The sequence below is a fragment of the Heloderma suspectum genome, chromosome 1 (genome assembly GCF_057233095.1).
Source record: "Heloderma suspectum isolate Gila_16-S chromosome 1, 16-S_ref, whole genome shotgun sequence".
Taxonomy (NCBI): Eukaryota; Metazoa; Chordata; class Lepidosauria; order Squamata; family Helodermatidae; genus Heloderma; species Heloderma suspectum.
This window is the reverse complement of record NC_139458.1, coordinates 98,539,115-98,554,852: the sequence shown is the minus strand read 5'-3', so window position 1 is coordinate 98,554,852 and position 15,738 is coordinate 98,539,115. Positions and strand designations below refer to the sequence as shown.

General features: G+C 43.4%; 1 protein-coding gene across 1 annotated transcript in view; it reads right to left on the bottom strand.

Annotated features, from left to right (window-relative positions):
- NAV2 (neuron navigator 2) overlaps positions 1–13,617 on the bottom strand; it is a 368,840-nt gene extending 355,223 nt beyond the window's left edge. Inside the window, exon 1 of the mRNA XM_084852298.1 lies at positions 13,016–13,617. Coding sequence (XP_084708424.1) covers positions 13,016–13,273 — 258 coding nt within the window. The 5' untranslated portion in view covers positions 13,274–13,617. The remainder of the gene's footprint in view (positions 1–13,015) is intronic.
- Between the last annotated feature and the right edge of the window lie 2,121 nt (positions 13,618–15,738).

Below are 15,738 nucleotides of genomic sequence, written 5' to 3'. Positions count from 1 at the left end.
GATTGCAGAACTGCACAGAATAGCCCCAGCCCCGCCTCTACTGTACCCAATAGCCACATGCCCTGTCTTCACTGTGTGTTCAGTGTGTGAAAGAAGGAACTCTATGTATACACCAATGTATGCACCTAGAGATTTTCTATGTGAGGGAGGGTCCCTGGCCCAAGCAATTCTACATGCATAGATTGGTATGCATCTAAAGCCCTACTGAAGTGGCCTTTATGCATGGATGATGGGAAGTCTGGATGCTGGGTGAAATTGCAGGGAAGCTAGCCTGCATTGCTCCATGACCCCCTCACACATTCTGAGAAGCCTCTTTATGTCACCATCCAATGGAGGGATGTATTCCTTGATGCAGAGAAATAACTTGTTATAACTCACCACTGTTGGCATGGGTGCTAGCCAATATATGCTCATGACAGTAGTTTCCCCCTAAAAAAGGATCTGCATTTTGTATGCACTTGATTTGCTATCTATAAAATGTGGTAAGTTGCCATGTTTGTCAGATGCCATGCAGCAAGTTGAAGAATACTGTTTGCTGAGCAAACTAATCTTAAAAGATAATGGAAGCAAACTTTACTTCTCTAAGCTACCATATTTGAGGTACTCTAGCACCAACAGGAAGGAAGGTATCAACACTACCTACTTCATCAGATAATTTGTTTTTTTTATCTTTGCTTTCCTTTAGCCTTAACTTTGAACAAGACTGTGGTTTTGAGATATAAAATTCCATCACCTTCTCACAGAAAGGATCTGGAATTGCAGTAATGCAGACACGTGGACAGACCTGCAGAGGGTACTGAGAAATAAAATGACTAGTAAATCTTATCCCACTCTGGACCCCTTGAATGACTAAGCACATCACAGCTTGCCAAGTGCGCCTCCTGGTCATGAGCCAGAATCAAAGCTGCTGCTGCAGCAGTCATCTTTGGCAAACTAGCCGTAGTGTCCTTCCAGGGTCTACTGATAGTGGTACCTCATTCTGTAAGGACACAATCTGAGTTATATGCCCTAATCTTCTAGCCACAGAAACAGATCTGTCTTCTGTGAACCAAAACTACTGTGTTCCATATGGGGCCCGGAGGAAATTTTTTGGTGGGGAGGGCAAAGCTGCAGCACACCGCAGTTTGTGGTTGTAGTGTGCACTGCTATAACACACCTGTGCACTTTCCCTCTGTGTGCGCTTTGTTGCTTAGCATCACATTCCATAATATTTAGAAATCTACGCAGAGTAGTAGAAGATCCTGAGAACTGAACAGTGCTAACGCAGAAGAGTGTTAGATTCAAGAAGCCTCATGAACTGCAACAAAACTTTATTAGGAGTGAAGGATAAACACACACACACACACACACACACACACCCTAGGAACAAGAGAGAGAGAAATGCACAAACACGTTACAGCTGTCTAAAGGATATAGTATCAGTTATTTTATGGCATCACAGCCTTTATCATAAAGTTGACAACTTCATAAGACTGGCCTGGAATAACTTCCTTCAACTTGGAAACATTGGTGAATACTCTCTAGAGCAGTGTTCCCCAACCTAGTGCCCTCCAGAAGCTTTGGACTACAACTCCCAGCATTCCTGACCATTGGCCATGCTGGCTGGGGCTGATGGGAGTTGATGTCCAAAACATCTAGAGGACCCCAGTTTGGGGAAGGCAGCTCTATAGAGTAGCAGTCAAGTATGTGGGAAGTATCTTTAGCAGTGGGAGGAAAAATGTGTATTATTGACCATGGTTTAGGGTTCTAGAGGAGCTTGGACTAACCTTACTTTTCACATTATGACTCACTTTTTACACCAGCTAACAATACAACCTTTGCATGGCTTGAATTTTGAACTGCAAAAATGTTCTTTTGGAATTGCATATTTTTCCTGGAACTGCACATTTTGTGTATTGTTGCACATTTTAAAAAAGCCTTGATACCATCAGAAAACAGGTCCACCATTTCTAGTAGATTTGGTGACTAAGTAGTGGTAAGGCCTGTGCACCATGTCTACCAAGATAGGTAGGCCTGGCTCTCTGTTGGTGAGTGGAGGGGGAGGGCAGCGGTGGCAGCAGGCAGTCGCAAAAGCAGAGAGGAGTGGCTGGAAGTGTGGTACTGGTCCTGATTGCTTCATATGCAAGGTAAAACAAAAATAAGTTTTCTGATATTTGTTTATATTGCCTTCTTCTTTAAAGTATGGAACCCTTTCACTTAGTTTTAAAATGGGAAATTTACATAGAACACATCCATAAGAACTTTATAGCAACATCAGATTTTTCTTGCTGGAATATCCAATCAATTATGAACTAAGGACTCATCTGAATTTACAAATAATTCCTATAAGCCTGTCCTGCCTTCTTAACATTAGATAGACACTTTTAAATCTATCTACACATATCGGAAAGCTTCTGTTGGAAAAATAACTTTTGAGCATTTCATTTACGATTTCTCTGCCCTGGATCTTATCTCAAAATGGGCTAGACTGGAAATGAGTTTTTTTTACTGTCAACATCTTTAATGTTAATGCGGGCAGACACAGGAAAAGAATGGATACAGGAAAGTCTATTTAATGCAGGAAAGTCTATTTAATGTTTAATGCTAGCTACTCTTACCTTCTAACCTGCACATAGGAAATCTGTCCAAATATCAAAAAGTACACAGTTTCCAAATGTTTCTCACATCTCAGATATACGTTCCTGGCTCCAGGATTTTGGGTGTCCTCAGGTGCAGTCCCTCAGTGGACCCTCCCTAACCTCAAAGAGAGAGGACATGCGGAATTCTCTTAGGCTATATCTGATCTTCTTGTATACATTGTGGAAAAGGGAAATGGTAGCACTCTTAGGCCAGTGGGCCCACTGCTGGAATTTGGACCCTGGCAAATGCCCTGTCAGGAGCGCCCTAGCGGCCTCTTTCAGTACACTCCAATAGCCAACTCAAGACACAGTCGAAAGGATTCTTTTCAAGGCTTTAATCCTTTTACAACTTAATGACTCTTTCAGAAGCTAATCACCAGCACCTAAGCAATGAACAGCAGAGTAGCCTATGCTCAGGGTAGGCAGTTGATCCCCGTTTGAAGGAGAATCACTTGAAGACCCTAAACTTATGGGCTAGGGAGAGATCCTCCCTCTTTCCCTTGGGTCCACGGGACGCGGCCGTTGCTTGCGCACCAAACAGGCGCTACGCCTCCTTTCCGCGCCCTCCATTGCTCGTCGCTCCCTGCGTCTGCGTCGAGCATCTAGCAAGCCCCACTCCCGCACTCTCACTGCCAGGATCACTATCTATCTCAGGAATGCCAGCAGGAGGAATCTCTGCCAACTGCTGTGCCTGTGAGGGATGAGCTGGCTCCTCTCCCATGGATTGCTGATCCTCCTCAGAATCAGAACTGCTCTGGGGTTCTATCGGCTCAGTTTCCACCCTGACATGCCCAACCTTGTCACATTTTGGCACTGCCCCTGAGAATATTACTATTGAAAAATAGTTTGGAAGTCCAATCTGAATGTTACTTCACAATGTAGACCCCATATTTAATGAACACTGGCTTAACTCTAGACATTATGATGAGTAATGGAAATTAGTACAAGCAAAATATGTAACAGTAACTTCTAATTTATTTTGATGAAAGACAGAGTCTCTGAGACAATTACTCCTCTGGTGTTTGGGGATAACAATAGCATGCAAGATGATCATTGCTCAATTTAATGGAATTGTTCATACTAAGTCAGTTTTAAAATTCTCAGGTTGCTTATTTAGGCTAAAAGCCAGTGCCCCACACAGTTATATGTACGCTTAAGCCCCACTGAAGGAAATGAGACAGCCAAATTTTCTTGGGCTTGCTACATCACATATTTCTTGGCAACTTCGAAATGGGAATTATGGCAATATAGCTCTAAGGGTTCTAAACATAGATAACATTAATACATTTACTTTGGATCTCTACCTTGTCTTAAGAACAGATGTAGTATAGTGGCTGAGCCTAAGAATGTGAGCCAGGAACACACTGGTTCAAATCTCACCTCAGCCACATAGCCTTGACCAAGCTACTGTTCTCAGCTTCAACTCCACAAAGTGGTGTGGGTGATACGTGGGGCAGGGCAGAACCCACCGAGAATTAAGAAGGTAGATGGGCAAGTAGGCTGACCTAAGAAGGGCATTAGAGGCTTACTTGGCAACATGTTCACCAGACTGCAGAACAGCAGTTTGCCTTGCAGGTTATATAGGTTAATGTAGCTGTTTTTCCATGGTTACGTGATTCCCTGCTTGCAGCTTTCACTAACTTACCTGTGGGGTCTGAAATTCACTCTTCCAACCAACTCTCCTTGTAGCAATATGAATAACTAATTGGGGACAAGTCTTCAGTGATGTTGGCTTTATCCCTAACAGTGACAAGCAACAATGGAATGTGATGTCAAGCCAGGGCCGGCTCTACCTTTGGGCAGTGTTTCTGCACTGCATGCTAAAATAACCTGGCTGGCCTTTGTACTGTGCACGTTGACTTGGGGGTGGGGGCATTTGCTGCTCTGCCTCAGGCAGAAAAATGTCTCGGTCTGGCTCTGAAAATACATGGTTTTAAGTTGAACCAACACCATTTTGCCATTTTAGTAGGCAACCGGATGGGTTTTGGTTTCTTTAGAGGCTTTTTTCTTCTGCTATTATTGTGACCTGATTTCAGTTCTAAAAAGTGGCATGTACAGTTCAACTTTGTGCAGTGAGGTGGAGAAGACTTGGCAGAAAGTTGTGAGGGGATCTGTATACAAGCTTCTCTACTGAAAGAAATTTCTCTATTAATTGACATCATAGTTTAGATTGGCAGTTACTGTTCCTCCCTGCAGGAGTGGTGGACCAATTAAGATAGCCCATCCCTGGAGATTTATAGAATCCAAAGGATTCCTGAATGCTCTTCGAGAGTTTCCAGTTGACATGGCAGGCGCTCCTGTTGAAATGCTGGTCTCAAAGATGAGATGGAACGCACTCAGGACTCACAACCAAACTCCAGCACTCTACCTGTTAGAACATAATTGGCTCTTTCTAGCTGATCCTGCTATTTACAGGGTGGGGAGGAGACAGAATCAGTTCAAAGAGAGTAGAAGATAGAATCATGGCTGCAGAAATAAGCAAAAGGATTTAAATTTTTTAAAGGTTAAACTCCTTTTTATCTATAATAAAGGAACCATGTCAGAGATAAGGATCTCATCACCAGAGTGACAGCCCATTCATAAGAATTATTCAGGAAGGTAATTTTGGCATAATGCAGACTGTAAAGAAGAATCAGAACTTATTCCAATCCAAACCACAAGACAGCAATGCAGACTTAGTAGGCAACCGGATGGGTTTTGGTTTCTTTAGAGGCATTTTTTCTTCTGCTATTATTGTGACCTGCTTTCAGTTCTAAAAAGTGGCATGTACAGTCCACAATTACAGAAACTTAAGATGAACTGTAAATCATCATTATAATCTTAACAAATGTTGGAATGATGGCACTGCAATCGGAACTATACAACAGGGGGAAATACAGCCTAGATTCAACACTTATATATCTGTCCCAAACAAAGTGCCCTAACCCACGCTGAAGGAATGGATTTCCAGATAAAATGAGAGGCTTGCCAGTGAAGTGACAAGTGTTTGACAATGTTCCAGTCCTTGGTGAATGGAAAAGCAGCAGCTTCCTGTTACAAAATGTACCAACAGCCCATGCCTAATAATAATACACATTGACATTGGCAATTTATATGCTTGATATATAAATGTTGCTAAAAATAATATTAGACCAGCGTATTTTTAGCAAGGTAAATAACTCTTGAATTGGAAAGATTAGTTTCTTCAGCTCAAGGAGAGGGATTCAAAGGGCCAAGTTTTACACACAGTTATTATAGTGAAAATTCAGCTATAGTTCTCCATTCACTCAAATGGAGAACTTCCTGATCTATATACTAATGCCTCTTGTGGTAAGTCTGTTGATGCTATGGAGTAGAGGATACGGGGCAGTGCTGGCTGGGTATTATGGGAGTTGTAGTCCAGCATATCTGGAAGGAACCAGGTTGGGGAAGGCTAATATACTGATTCCTACTGGTACTACAACCTTGGTACAGATGCTTCTAGCTCAGGCCTCATCCTTTGTTTGGGCAACACCCTTATTTGTGTGCTCCCATAGCCTTGGTCTAGGTGTTACCACTTGCTGCTCCTCTCCAATCTGCCTTCTACACACTACTTATCTGCACCCTTTTCCACCCACTACCCTTCAGATGGACTTCTCAACTCAGACCCTGTCCTGCAGTTGACTCTGCCTCTAGACCAGTCCTTCTGTGGATCTGCCGTAGCTCTCCATTCAGTTCTGGTTCTAAAACTATCAGGACTTGCATTTCAGCTTCCACATGCTTGGCTGCTTACAACAGCTTGGCTGCTGACAGGAACTCCATCAATGCCATTGTCACTGAATGAACTGAATTAGTGGCACTTCCTTGGGAAATTCACAGGGCTAAAGGTATGCAGAACGGATGCTGGTTTGACAAAGGTCATGAAGTAGAATTTAGCCCTACACATTTCAGCAGGCAGACTTGGAAATGGAAATGAATCGTGTCAGCAATACCTGCAATAAGGCTCATCATTTTAAACATGTTATACAATCTAGCAAGTGAGATAGTAACCCTACATTCATGACACCAGTGGAGTTCCACTAGATTGTTTATTTAGTTATTTTTAAAAACATTTCTAGACCACGTTTCGGCTCTAAGAAGAACTGTCAAGGCAGTCTATAACAATAAAATCTCAATGTAATTAATTAAATCTTAAAATAGATTTAGGACATCAAGGATTATAGTTTAATAGCCAGATACTCAAAAAGCTCCAGCAGCACCAAAAGCATTGAAGTGAACATGACTAGGGTTGCAATCTTACAGAATTTTACCTGGGAGTAAATCCCATAAAACTCCATGGGAGTTACTTCTAGATAGACATGTATAGGATTACAGTGTAGTACAGCCCTAGCCTTAAGGGGCCCTAAGCTACTAGCTTTTTTATTCCTGGAAGCTCAAACACCTAGACATACGCAAAAAGAAATGTAGTGATAAATGTAAAATCTCATTGTTCTGGAAGTTGATTTATTAATTTGAGTATCTGGGGCCTAAAGTTTAGGCTGAAACAGATTTTTCTTCACAGGTTTAAAAGAAGTAGGAAGATAATTTTCCAGAAAGAAGAGCAAAAAATGAAGAGGTGATGGCGGAGGGTGCAAGGGCAGGAATTCTACCAACCAAATAAACTTGGGTAGCACTATTTGATTTCAATGTGTTTATAATCAGCTCATGGACATGTTTTTGCTGTTTTCAACATTTTTCCTGACCAATCAAGATTACATCATTCAATCTCCAGGCATTTTCCAAACCACTTCCAAAATGCCCTACTGGCCCAATACATTTTGGCTGTCAAAATGGCACTGCCCACTGCTAGTGCTAACACTTTAAAAAGTCTTGCTGCACCATTCCAAACTCAATTCCTGCCTGCATAATGCACCAGAGGCCTCACAGTACATGCATGGAGGCCTTTGAAGTGTCATGTAGAGATGTGGGTTGGTGCCATCAGCAACCTGCATAATCCCACAGCGACCTCCATGCTTGGAGTCCCAACAGATTCTAGAATCCAATTTGGCAGTTTTACTGGAATCCAGATCTAGGTCTGCCCAACCTTTTCTTGAGTGAAACTGAGTACTTCTGCCAATCTCTACTGGGAAAAATGAGCAAAAACATTTACCTCAAAAAAAGATACAGGTCCTACTGATCCTATCTCTTATTCTCAGTGCTATTGAACTCTTCCTTGGATGCAGTAAATTTATTAGTCCTTCTCTTGTGACATTTCTAAATATTAGAGTGATGTGTGGGACCATTCCAATGATAGTGGTGGTGGAGGAGGTGTAGAATATCAAATACCTAAACATCAAATTTGGAGCTCTGGGGTTATAGCCTTAAGTCACATGGTGCAGAAACCTTGTAGAAGGTAAAGCACTTCTGTCTGGATCTAGTTTGTGTACTGCTTTGTGTTCCATGATGGAAGAAAGGTAGGTTATAAATGTAAACAACCAACAGAAATAAAATAGTGTGGATACCCTGGTGGCAAGAAAGCCCCTTACACAAGGCCAGGATCAGAGGTCAACCCTGTTAGGCATCTGCCAATGTCCACAGATGAACAGGGGCCCACTGCCAATCTCTGGAGCTCCCTGGCCCCGTTATGTCTCCTCCTTGCTGCTGCTTCCTGTTTGCCTGCTCTCTCTGAGCTAATAAGCAGTGAAAAGAGCAAAGAGAATGAGCAGCCATCTCCAAACACTTTGTCCTCTTTCTCTTTGGGCAGTGGTCTTAATTGGGCCCAAAGGGAGAGGCAAGCAACTGGGCAGCCACAAGGAGGAGGGGGAGATCTTATTCAGGGAAGGAGGCCCATTGAGATCATCTTGCCCAAGGGGACCTTCAAAAACCTGGAGTAGGCATCGCTCTTCCACACCAGCTTCAGCAGGGAAATTAGGCAACTGTAGTGGCAAATGCACCACATTGAGGAAGTGGAGAAGTGCTATACTGTTGAGAGAAGGGGGCAATCAGGGGAGAGGAGTTGGATATTATAGGAGAGGGAACCAAAGGCTTGACAAGGGTTTGGAACTGAAGAAAGAGCAGGACTGAGTCAGCCAGGAACAAGAGTCAGTCTGAACACAGCAGTCTCTTCCACACATCTGAAGCCACCTGCCTAAGGGTGAAAGGCAACAAGGCAGTCATCTTCCACTCATGGAAGATGGCTATTTGCACCATATGATAACCAGTGGCCAACAAGGCAGTGGCAGAACTCAGCGCAATTCTTCATCGCTTGTGTGTTCTGCAAATGAACCATTAGGCCACATTTCAGTAAAGGCATATAAGTATGTATACAAGTGAAAGTGTGGACAAATTTATGCTTCAGTTGTAGTTTTATTGTTATAAAGCTGGAAGTGGTAAGGGGAAAAGCTAAGTGTACACATTTTCATCTGTAAACCAGACTCATGGGTCTCTTTGGAGGTGGGGGCAGGGATCATAGCTCAGGTTTCATCCCTGACATCTTCCATTAAAAGTTTCATGTAACCAGTGATGGAAAAGATTCCTAATAGTGATCCTAGAGGGTCACTGTCCACCAGAGCAGACAATACTGGTCTCGATGGACAACTAGTCTGACCTGCAATAGGGCCGCTGCTTATGCTCCTTGGCTAGTGACAGATCCCAAAGCCTCTAGCATATTCTCTTTGTCCTAATATTGAAGGGCTGGAAACATACCTACAACATAAAGATGCTAAGGTCTGAGAAGATAGTCCCACCATCATGTCTGTGCAGCTACATGCATGTATGGATGGCTTTGTCCCATCTGTCAAGCTCTTTAGCTGCTACAGTGCAAGCTAAGTTTGAACTTGTAGAACTGGGCTGCAAGGAAGATCTTAACACTGCTCTTATTGTATCAACAGCACATTATCCTTGCCATTGACTTACTTGTGAGTTGTACTGTCTGTGGCCTAGATATTAGTCTCCTGGGCTATGCTGTGATTCTAATGCCACCAAGCTTGGTGGCCAACATTCCTCACCCCTGTCCAAAGGCACTGCTGAATTCAGGGACTGTATTATGCAAAGTGCACTCAAAAGGACAAGATGGGTCTTTAAGCATTGATGTTCTTGTCACATGGTAGAATTGCCAGACCTGTGTTTGAGAAGGCCATATAGTTTTGTTTTTCATACCAGGTACTGAGATTACTGCCAGGATTTGATGATCTAGCAAAGGGATGCAAAAAGTGCCCCCTCAAGCCCTGTCTGGCAGCCCCCAGACCCCCAGCATCTGCTACTGCTGAAAAAGGGGAAATAGAAGAAACCACGCTAAGAGCAGGCTCTATGGTTCCTGCCATGGAAGCCTCATTCCTAGAATGTCCCTGTAGCAACCTACTGTCAGGAGGTCGCCCCTGCTGCCTTCTGAAAATCCTCAGGTAACCAAAATCTAATTGCTACCTGAGGATGCTAATTGCTTGATCCTACGAGTAAGATTTAAGAGAGCTGCCTACTCAGGGGTTCTAACCTTAGGAATCAGTTGATCTCCGTTTGGAGGGGAAGGCGGGAAACTTCTGTACTTATGGGCTAGGAGGAGAGAGTCCACCCTTTTCCCATGGGGCATCAGGGCGCCGCTGTTGCCATTGCACCAAGCGGGCTGAGCACCTCCTCCCAGCGCCCACCATCTCCCGCTTGACACTGCGCCAGCGCCTAGTGTCCAGAAACTGCTGTTGTACCTCCCTCTCCCTGCCAGGGTCACTATCGCTCTCCACTTCCAGCTTTATAACAGGGAGGGGCTCTCTCCCTGGCTGCTCCTCCGAACAGTGAGCGGGTTCCTCTCCCGTGGTTTCTAACTCTTCCTCAGAATCAGAACTGCTTTGGGGCTGTCTGGGCTCTGATCCAACCCTGACACCTACAAGCTGAGTGCATGAAGATTCCAGCCTACTTTATAGGATGCTCTGGGCATACTCTAGGAATGAGATTTCTGTGGCAGGTGCCATAGAGCCTGAGAGCATTTTCTCTCTTTTTTTTCTTTTGTTTTGGTGATCGGGTTGGGGTGGCTTCAAGACCATGATGCCGTGACATGGAATGGATGCTGTTGCTGCAAGACCAAAATCTGTTGCTGCTAGGTGAGTATAAGGGAGTGTGTATGAATGAGGAGTGTGTATGAATGTGTGTGAATGACTGTACTAGAATTTGTCACATTGTGAAGGGAACCTGCAGCAAAAAATGAATTGTGCAACTGGTTAACCATGACTATACTCTCAATGCAACTGCTTTGGCCTGTAAAATATGCTTTTCAGAGTTCCCAAAGATGTTACCAGACCCATGACAATACTAGAAGTCTTAAGCACTTATTTAGTGCCAACAGAGCACATAGGTTATACAGCCCCTTCCCAGAGGCCTTGCAATTGATTTGGCTCAGACTAAAGGAGAAACACGTATTTTGTGAAGGAGAACATGAGAAAAGATTAACTTGAAATTCCTAGCCCAGTACAGGTACTGTCATGGTCCAGAGACGGACCTGTGGTAAATGGGTAGAATTTTTTTTTTTTTAAGAGGACCTGAGCAGTAGACTTGGCATAATGGCAGAAGCCAAGTCCCCATTATTACCATCCATGAGGCTATATTGCGACTACTCCAGAGACATGTTGAACTCCTGCAGAGCCTTGTGCCTACTACAACTACCAAGATTTGAAAATGTGAAACACTTCCCCAGGCTTTGAGCTCTAGATCAGGCATGCAAGTTATCCTGCTTCCCTCCCCACCACCCCAAAAGAGAAATCCAATTAGTACTAATCGATTCAATTCTGAGCTCCTCAAATATATACCTTACAGTGATCCAGTACTCAGCACATAATATGCCATATATAGATGCATGGTAGACTTTTAAAGCCTATGTAAGAGTGATAAAATTGCCTATCACCCATTTCTATATCATATCTTATTCATATCACTCTTTTAAATACAGGATGCCCACCCCGTTTTCGTTGTTGTTAAAAGTTGAGGTTTGCTGATGCTTTCAAAATGAAATGTAGACAATCAAAAGAGTGTTTGTGCCTCCCTCTAGAGTGTGATGTGATGCAAAGGTCAGCCTGTCTGCTGTCACTACCCTGACACCAGTGCTATCATGTCTCCCTCCTGGTTCTCAAGCCCTCAGGAACTTGGTATAGCCATATGAATCGGGCCTGATATGTCACGCTGTCTGCTAGGATGGAAAGCAAAGCTTCCCCTAAAATGCAGGGCAGGAGGCCAAACTCACTCAGCAGTCACTGCTGTTCCTTAGCAGGATAGGTTATGAGGTCACAGACTGCAAAACCTAGATTTGCAGACATGACCCAGTATTCCCCCCGTGGTGGGGAAATAAACCAATACAATGCTTCCTTGAGCATGTAGCTTCCCACCCTAACATGGCTGCACAACTTGCTACCAGGTTCAAGTAGCTGCAGAAAAGGCTTGCAGCCTGCAGAGCTGTTCCGAGAATTCATGATCTGGCCACATGGCAACCCCTGTCTCACTAATGTTAATTAGTCCCGTTTGCGGCAACAGACCATCTGCTTTGCTCACCCCAGTAGTATGTTAGCATTTAGTGTCTGCTTACACTGCTACTGAGCACATTAAGGCACCAGCAATATAGAGGCAATCTGATCCATGCTGAAAATACTAATACACTTACAAAAATAAGACAAGTCAGAACACATAGGTTGTTGTAGTCTCTCACCACATAAAGCAGCATCATTTAAAGAGGCACCCAAATACATTGTATATTAAAAAATAAATTGATATATCCAGGACGACAGAAATACACAGCGGAGAGGAAATTCCAATTAGCCTATCCCCCATCCCCCCAGGAATCCAAGGCAGATGTATGTGTGTGTGTGTGTGTGTGTGTATAGATATATATATGCATTGTATCTGAATGCATGATATATTTTACTGTCAGTATATTTCTTGTATGCATAACACAGGACATGCTTCACAATCACCTCATACATGACTCATTCTCACACACACAAACTCAACTATATACATATAGCAGTCTGATGTTTGGCTCCATACAGCAGTACTATTACAATATGTAGCTTCTACAAACAGCTGCGCTTGTGTTCTCAGTAAGATGCACATACACACACCCACTGCAACCCATACCACAACAAATTAGAGTCTTATATATTGACATCACAAACAAAGCATAGACAGCACTATCAATTGCCCTTACTGAAATATTCAGGCCACCACAAATAAGAGCACACCCACCACAACTAAGACAAATCATCAGAATAATTAGAAACACCCAGTTCCTTTTCCCACTAGTATACACATGTAAAAATACAATTCCCTCCACAGCATATGGTGTTTCCACCAGAAACACAATACACACCCCATCAGCATTGCAGTACAACCAGTGTTATCAGCAACCATACACATGCTCAACAGATTTCCATAAAACACAATCTACACATCCATGCTGTTACCACGCGAACACCATTTTTGCTGACCTGTGTGTCAAAGCCATTTTCTGTGGAGCTACTCTTCTTTGGAGGGAAGCCATCTCCTCCATTCTCATGACCATGATGTGATTTGAGGGGAATCTGACTGGAATAGGAAGACTTGTTCACCTCCACCTTGCTCCCAAACTTCAGGTAACAGGGCTGTGGGATGGCCCTTGCTGCTGGCACATGAACAATAGGACTAGCACTGTGGACAGGTTTGGGTAGTCCAGATTTCATTTTGGAGGCTACCAGGATGGCTGGCATTTTTTCTCGTTCTGCTTTGTTAACACCTTTCTGTCAGCAACAGGACCGAGCAATGAGCAGCAGCCGGGGAAGGAGGCTAGAGGCAGCTGGTACTGCTGAATTATACACACACAGAGACACACAAAAGCAGAGAAAAACAAGGGAGAAAAAAATCCCCCACTTTAAAAGCTTGATCTAGTGCTCACAAGCATGGCACAGCCTTCCACCTGTTTCCTTTTATTTTTGTTGCTGTTAATTCTATCAGTGTTCCTCCTCCTCCTCCTCTGCTGCTGTTTAACTTGCTGATTCTTCTCAGTAGCCGATTCCTGTAATTTTCTTTCTTGGAGATGGGAGACTTTTACTTCATTATCTTGTCACTGGAACTGAGAAAGTGAAGCAGCCTTTTGGAATGCAGAAGAGAGAGAAAAAAAGAACCTGCTGCAGTGTATGCTTCTTGTGTTGCCTCCGTGTGTGTGTGTGTGTGTGTGTGCGCGCTAAAGAGCAAGCACAGGCAGGATTTCCAGGCTTGAGATGTCTTTCTTCAGTCTTAGCCAAGAAGCAGATGTAGCTCAGTATGTTAACAGCCGATGCCCTTGGATACGAGCCTTAAAGAATCCAAGCTCCTTAATCTTAATATCTGTGAACAGGAGCAACGTTGCTGGGAGAAACGTCCATGGATGACATTTACATTGTAAGACTGCTGGTGGAAAAGAATCTCCCCAGTGCTGCTGCTCACGAAGCCCTAGTATGAGAATTCTGCTGTCAAAGCTGGAGGCAGAGCAGCGTCCGCCTCATTTCAAACATCAGCAGGGAAACAGGTTTCAGAGCTGAATGGCTAGCAGGGCGTGCGTTTATGTGTGAAAGAGCAGATGTGTGTGAGTAAAGGCAGCCTGCTGTGGACTACACCAAAGAAGGCTACCCGGATTAGTAGGAGCGGGAGAAGGTTGCAATCTGACAGTACAGTAAAAACAGTGCGGGCCCTGTGATTGGTCCTCCCTGCTCAAATCAGAAACAAAATATCTCTGCAAAAGAGGCGTGGCTTCAACTCAAGAGACTGGCAGGAAACTCTTTTGCCTCTGCTTCAGTACAAAGCGCAATCTGTAGTAGCTCTGCGGCAGCACAGTGGGTCTCTCAGCTAACTGTAAGGATGCAGGAGAAGTTACACGGGGGGGGGGGCTGCAGGGAGGGGGAAATTCCTATCCATCTATGCTTTCTTTTTTTCATGGAAGGCACTTTCAAATAAAAACACATGAGGATGAATCACAAATCCGTTTTTGCTCGCTACTCATACAGGAAAACTCCCACTGAAAATACCAACAGAAGTGTGTGTGTGAATAAGGGCTGAGCAATTTAACCCAATCCAGTCAGAGCTGAGAATTTGCAGGAGCTTTGCACAGGTGGCTAACAGACCATCTAAACCATGAGTCTCTCTACCTGGAGAAGCCAGTGTTCCTCATGGGGTGGGGGGAAGGCTGCTTCACACATTAGGGTTTTTGACTGAAACATCTAAAAAATTTTACGCATATACACAGAAATGTAATAATTATGTATGCAAAGAACACGTTTGCAAAAAGCATGCATTTCACACCCACAGCATCTACCAGGGAGCCAGGATTGTTTTATTTTATTTTATTTGTACCCCACCTTTCTACCAAAACATGGCACTCAAGGTGGCTTGGCCACATCAGTGCTAGGCATAGAATATTGCATCAACTGTAGAACATTGCATCAACTGTGTAATATGTAGAGGCTTCAACAAATTAATGAAGGATAGCGGACTATCTCCAATTGCTAGATATGATACGTAAATGCAACCTCCATGTTCAAAGGCAGTATACCTCTATACACAAGATGCTGAGGAACAAAAATGCCCATCACCTTCATGCAACTTAATTGGTATTGGAAACAGAATGCTGGTGTTGCTGGACATTGGTCTGATCCAACAAAGCCATTCTTATGTTCTTAACGGAGAGAGAGAGGAAGGTGAAGATGACCTCAGGTGCCTGCTCCAGCAGCACTCTTCTCTCCCCCCGACTCCCTGGGCTATTAGCACCAACTGTCCTATGGGAAAGATCCTTATGGGTTGTTATATTTCAATATTGTGTATTAAGATTTGATTAATTCACCTTTATATAAGTTACTTGTAAGCCAACTTGGAATGATTTCTGTCCTGAAAGGTAGGATATAAATAATTGTAAGAAAGGAAGAAAGGAAGAATATCTGATCTCAATTACTTTATCAAAGATTACCTGGTATGTACATAATGGAGTGAAAACCAATGTGGTCACTTAATAGCAATATCCAAATAACACTCTGGACCCATTTTGTCATAACAAAGTTCTATTTATTTATTTTTATTCACACACCCTTGTTGACTCTCATGGGCTATTTTCAGAATACTGTATTCCACTATTTTACTGGTCACTGGGGACAAAAACCTTCCTATTGTTTTTGTGATTACTTATCCCAGAATGAAATAGAGACCA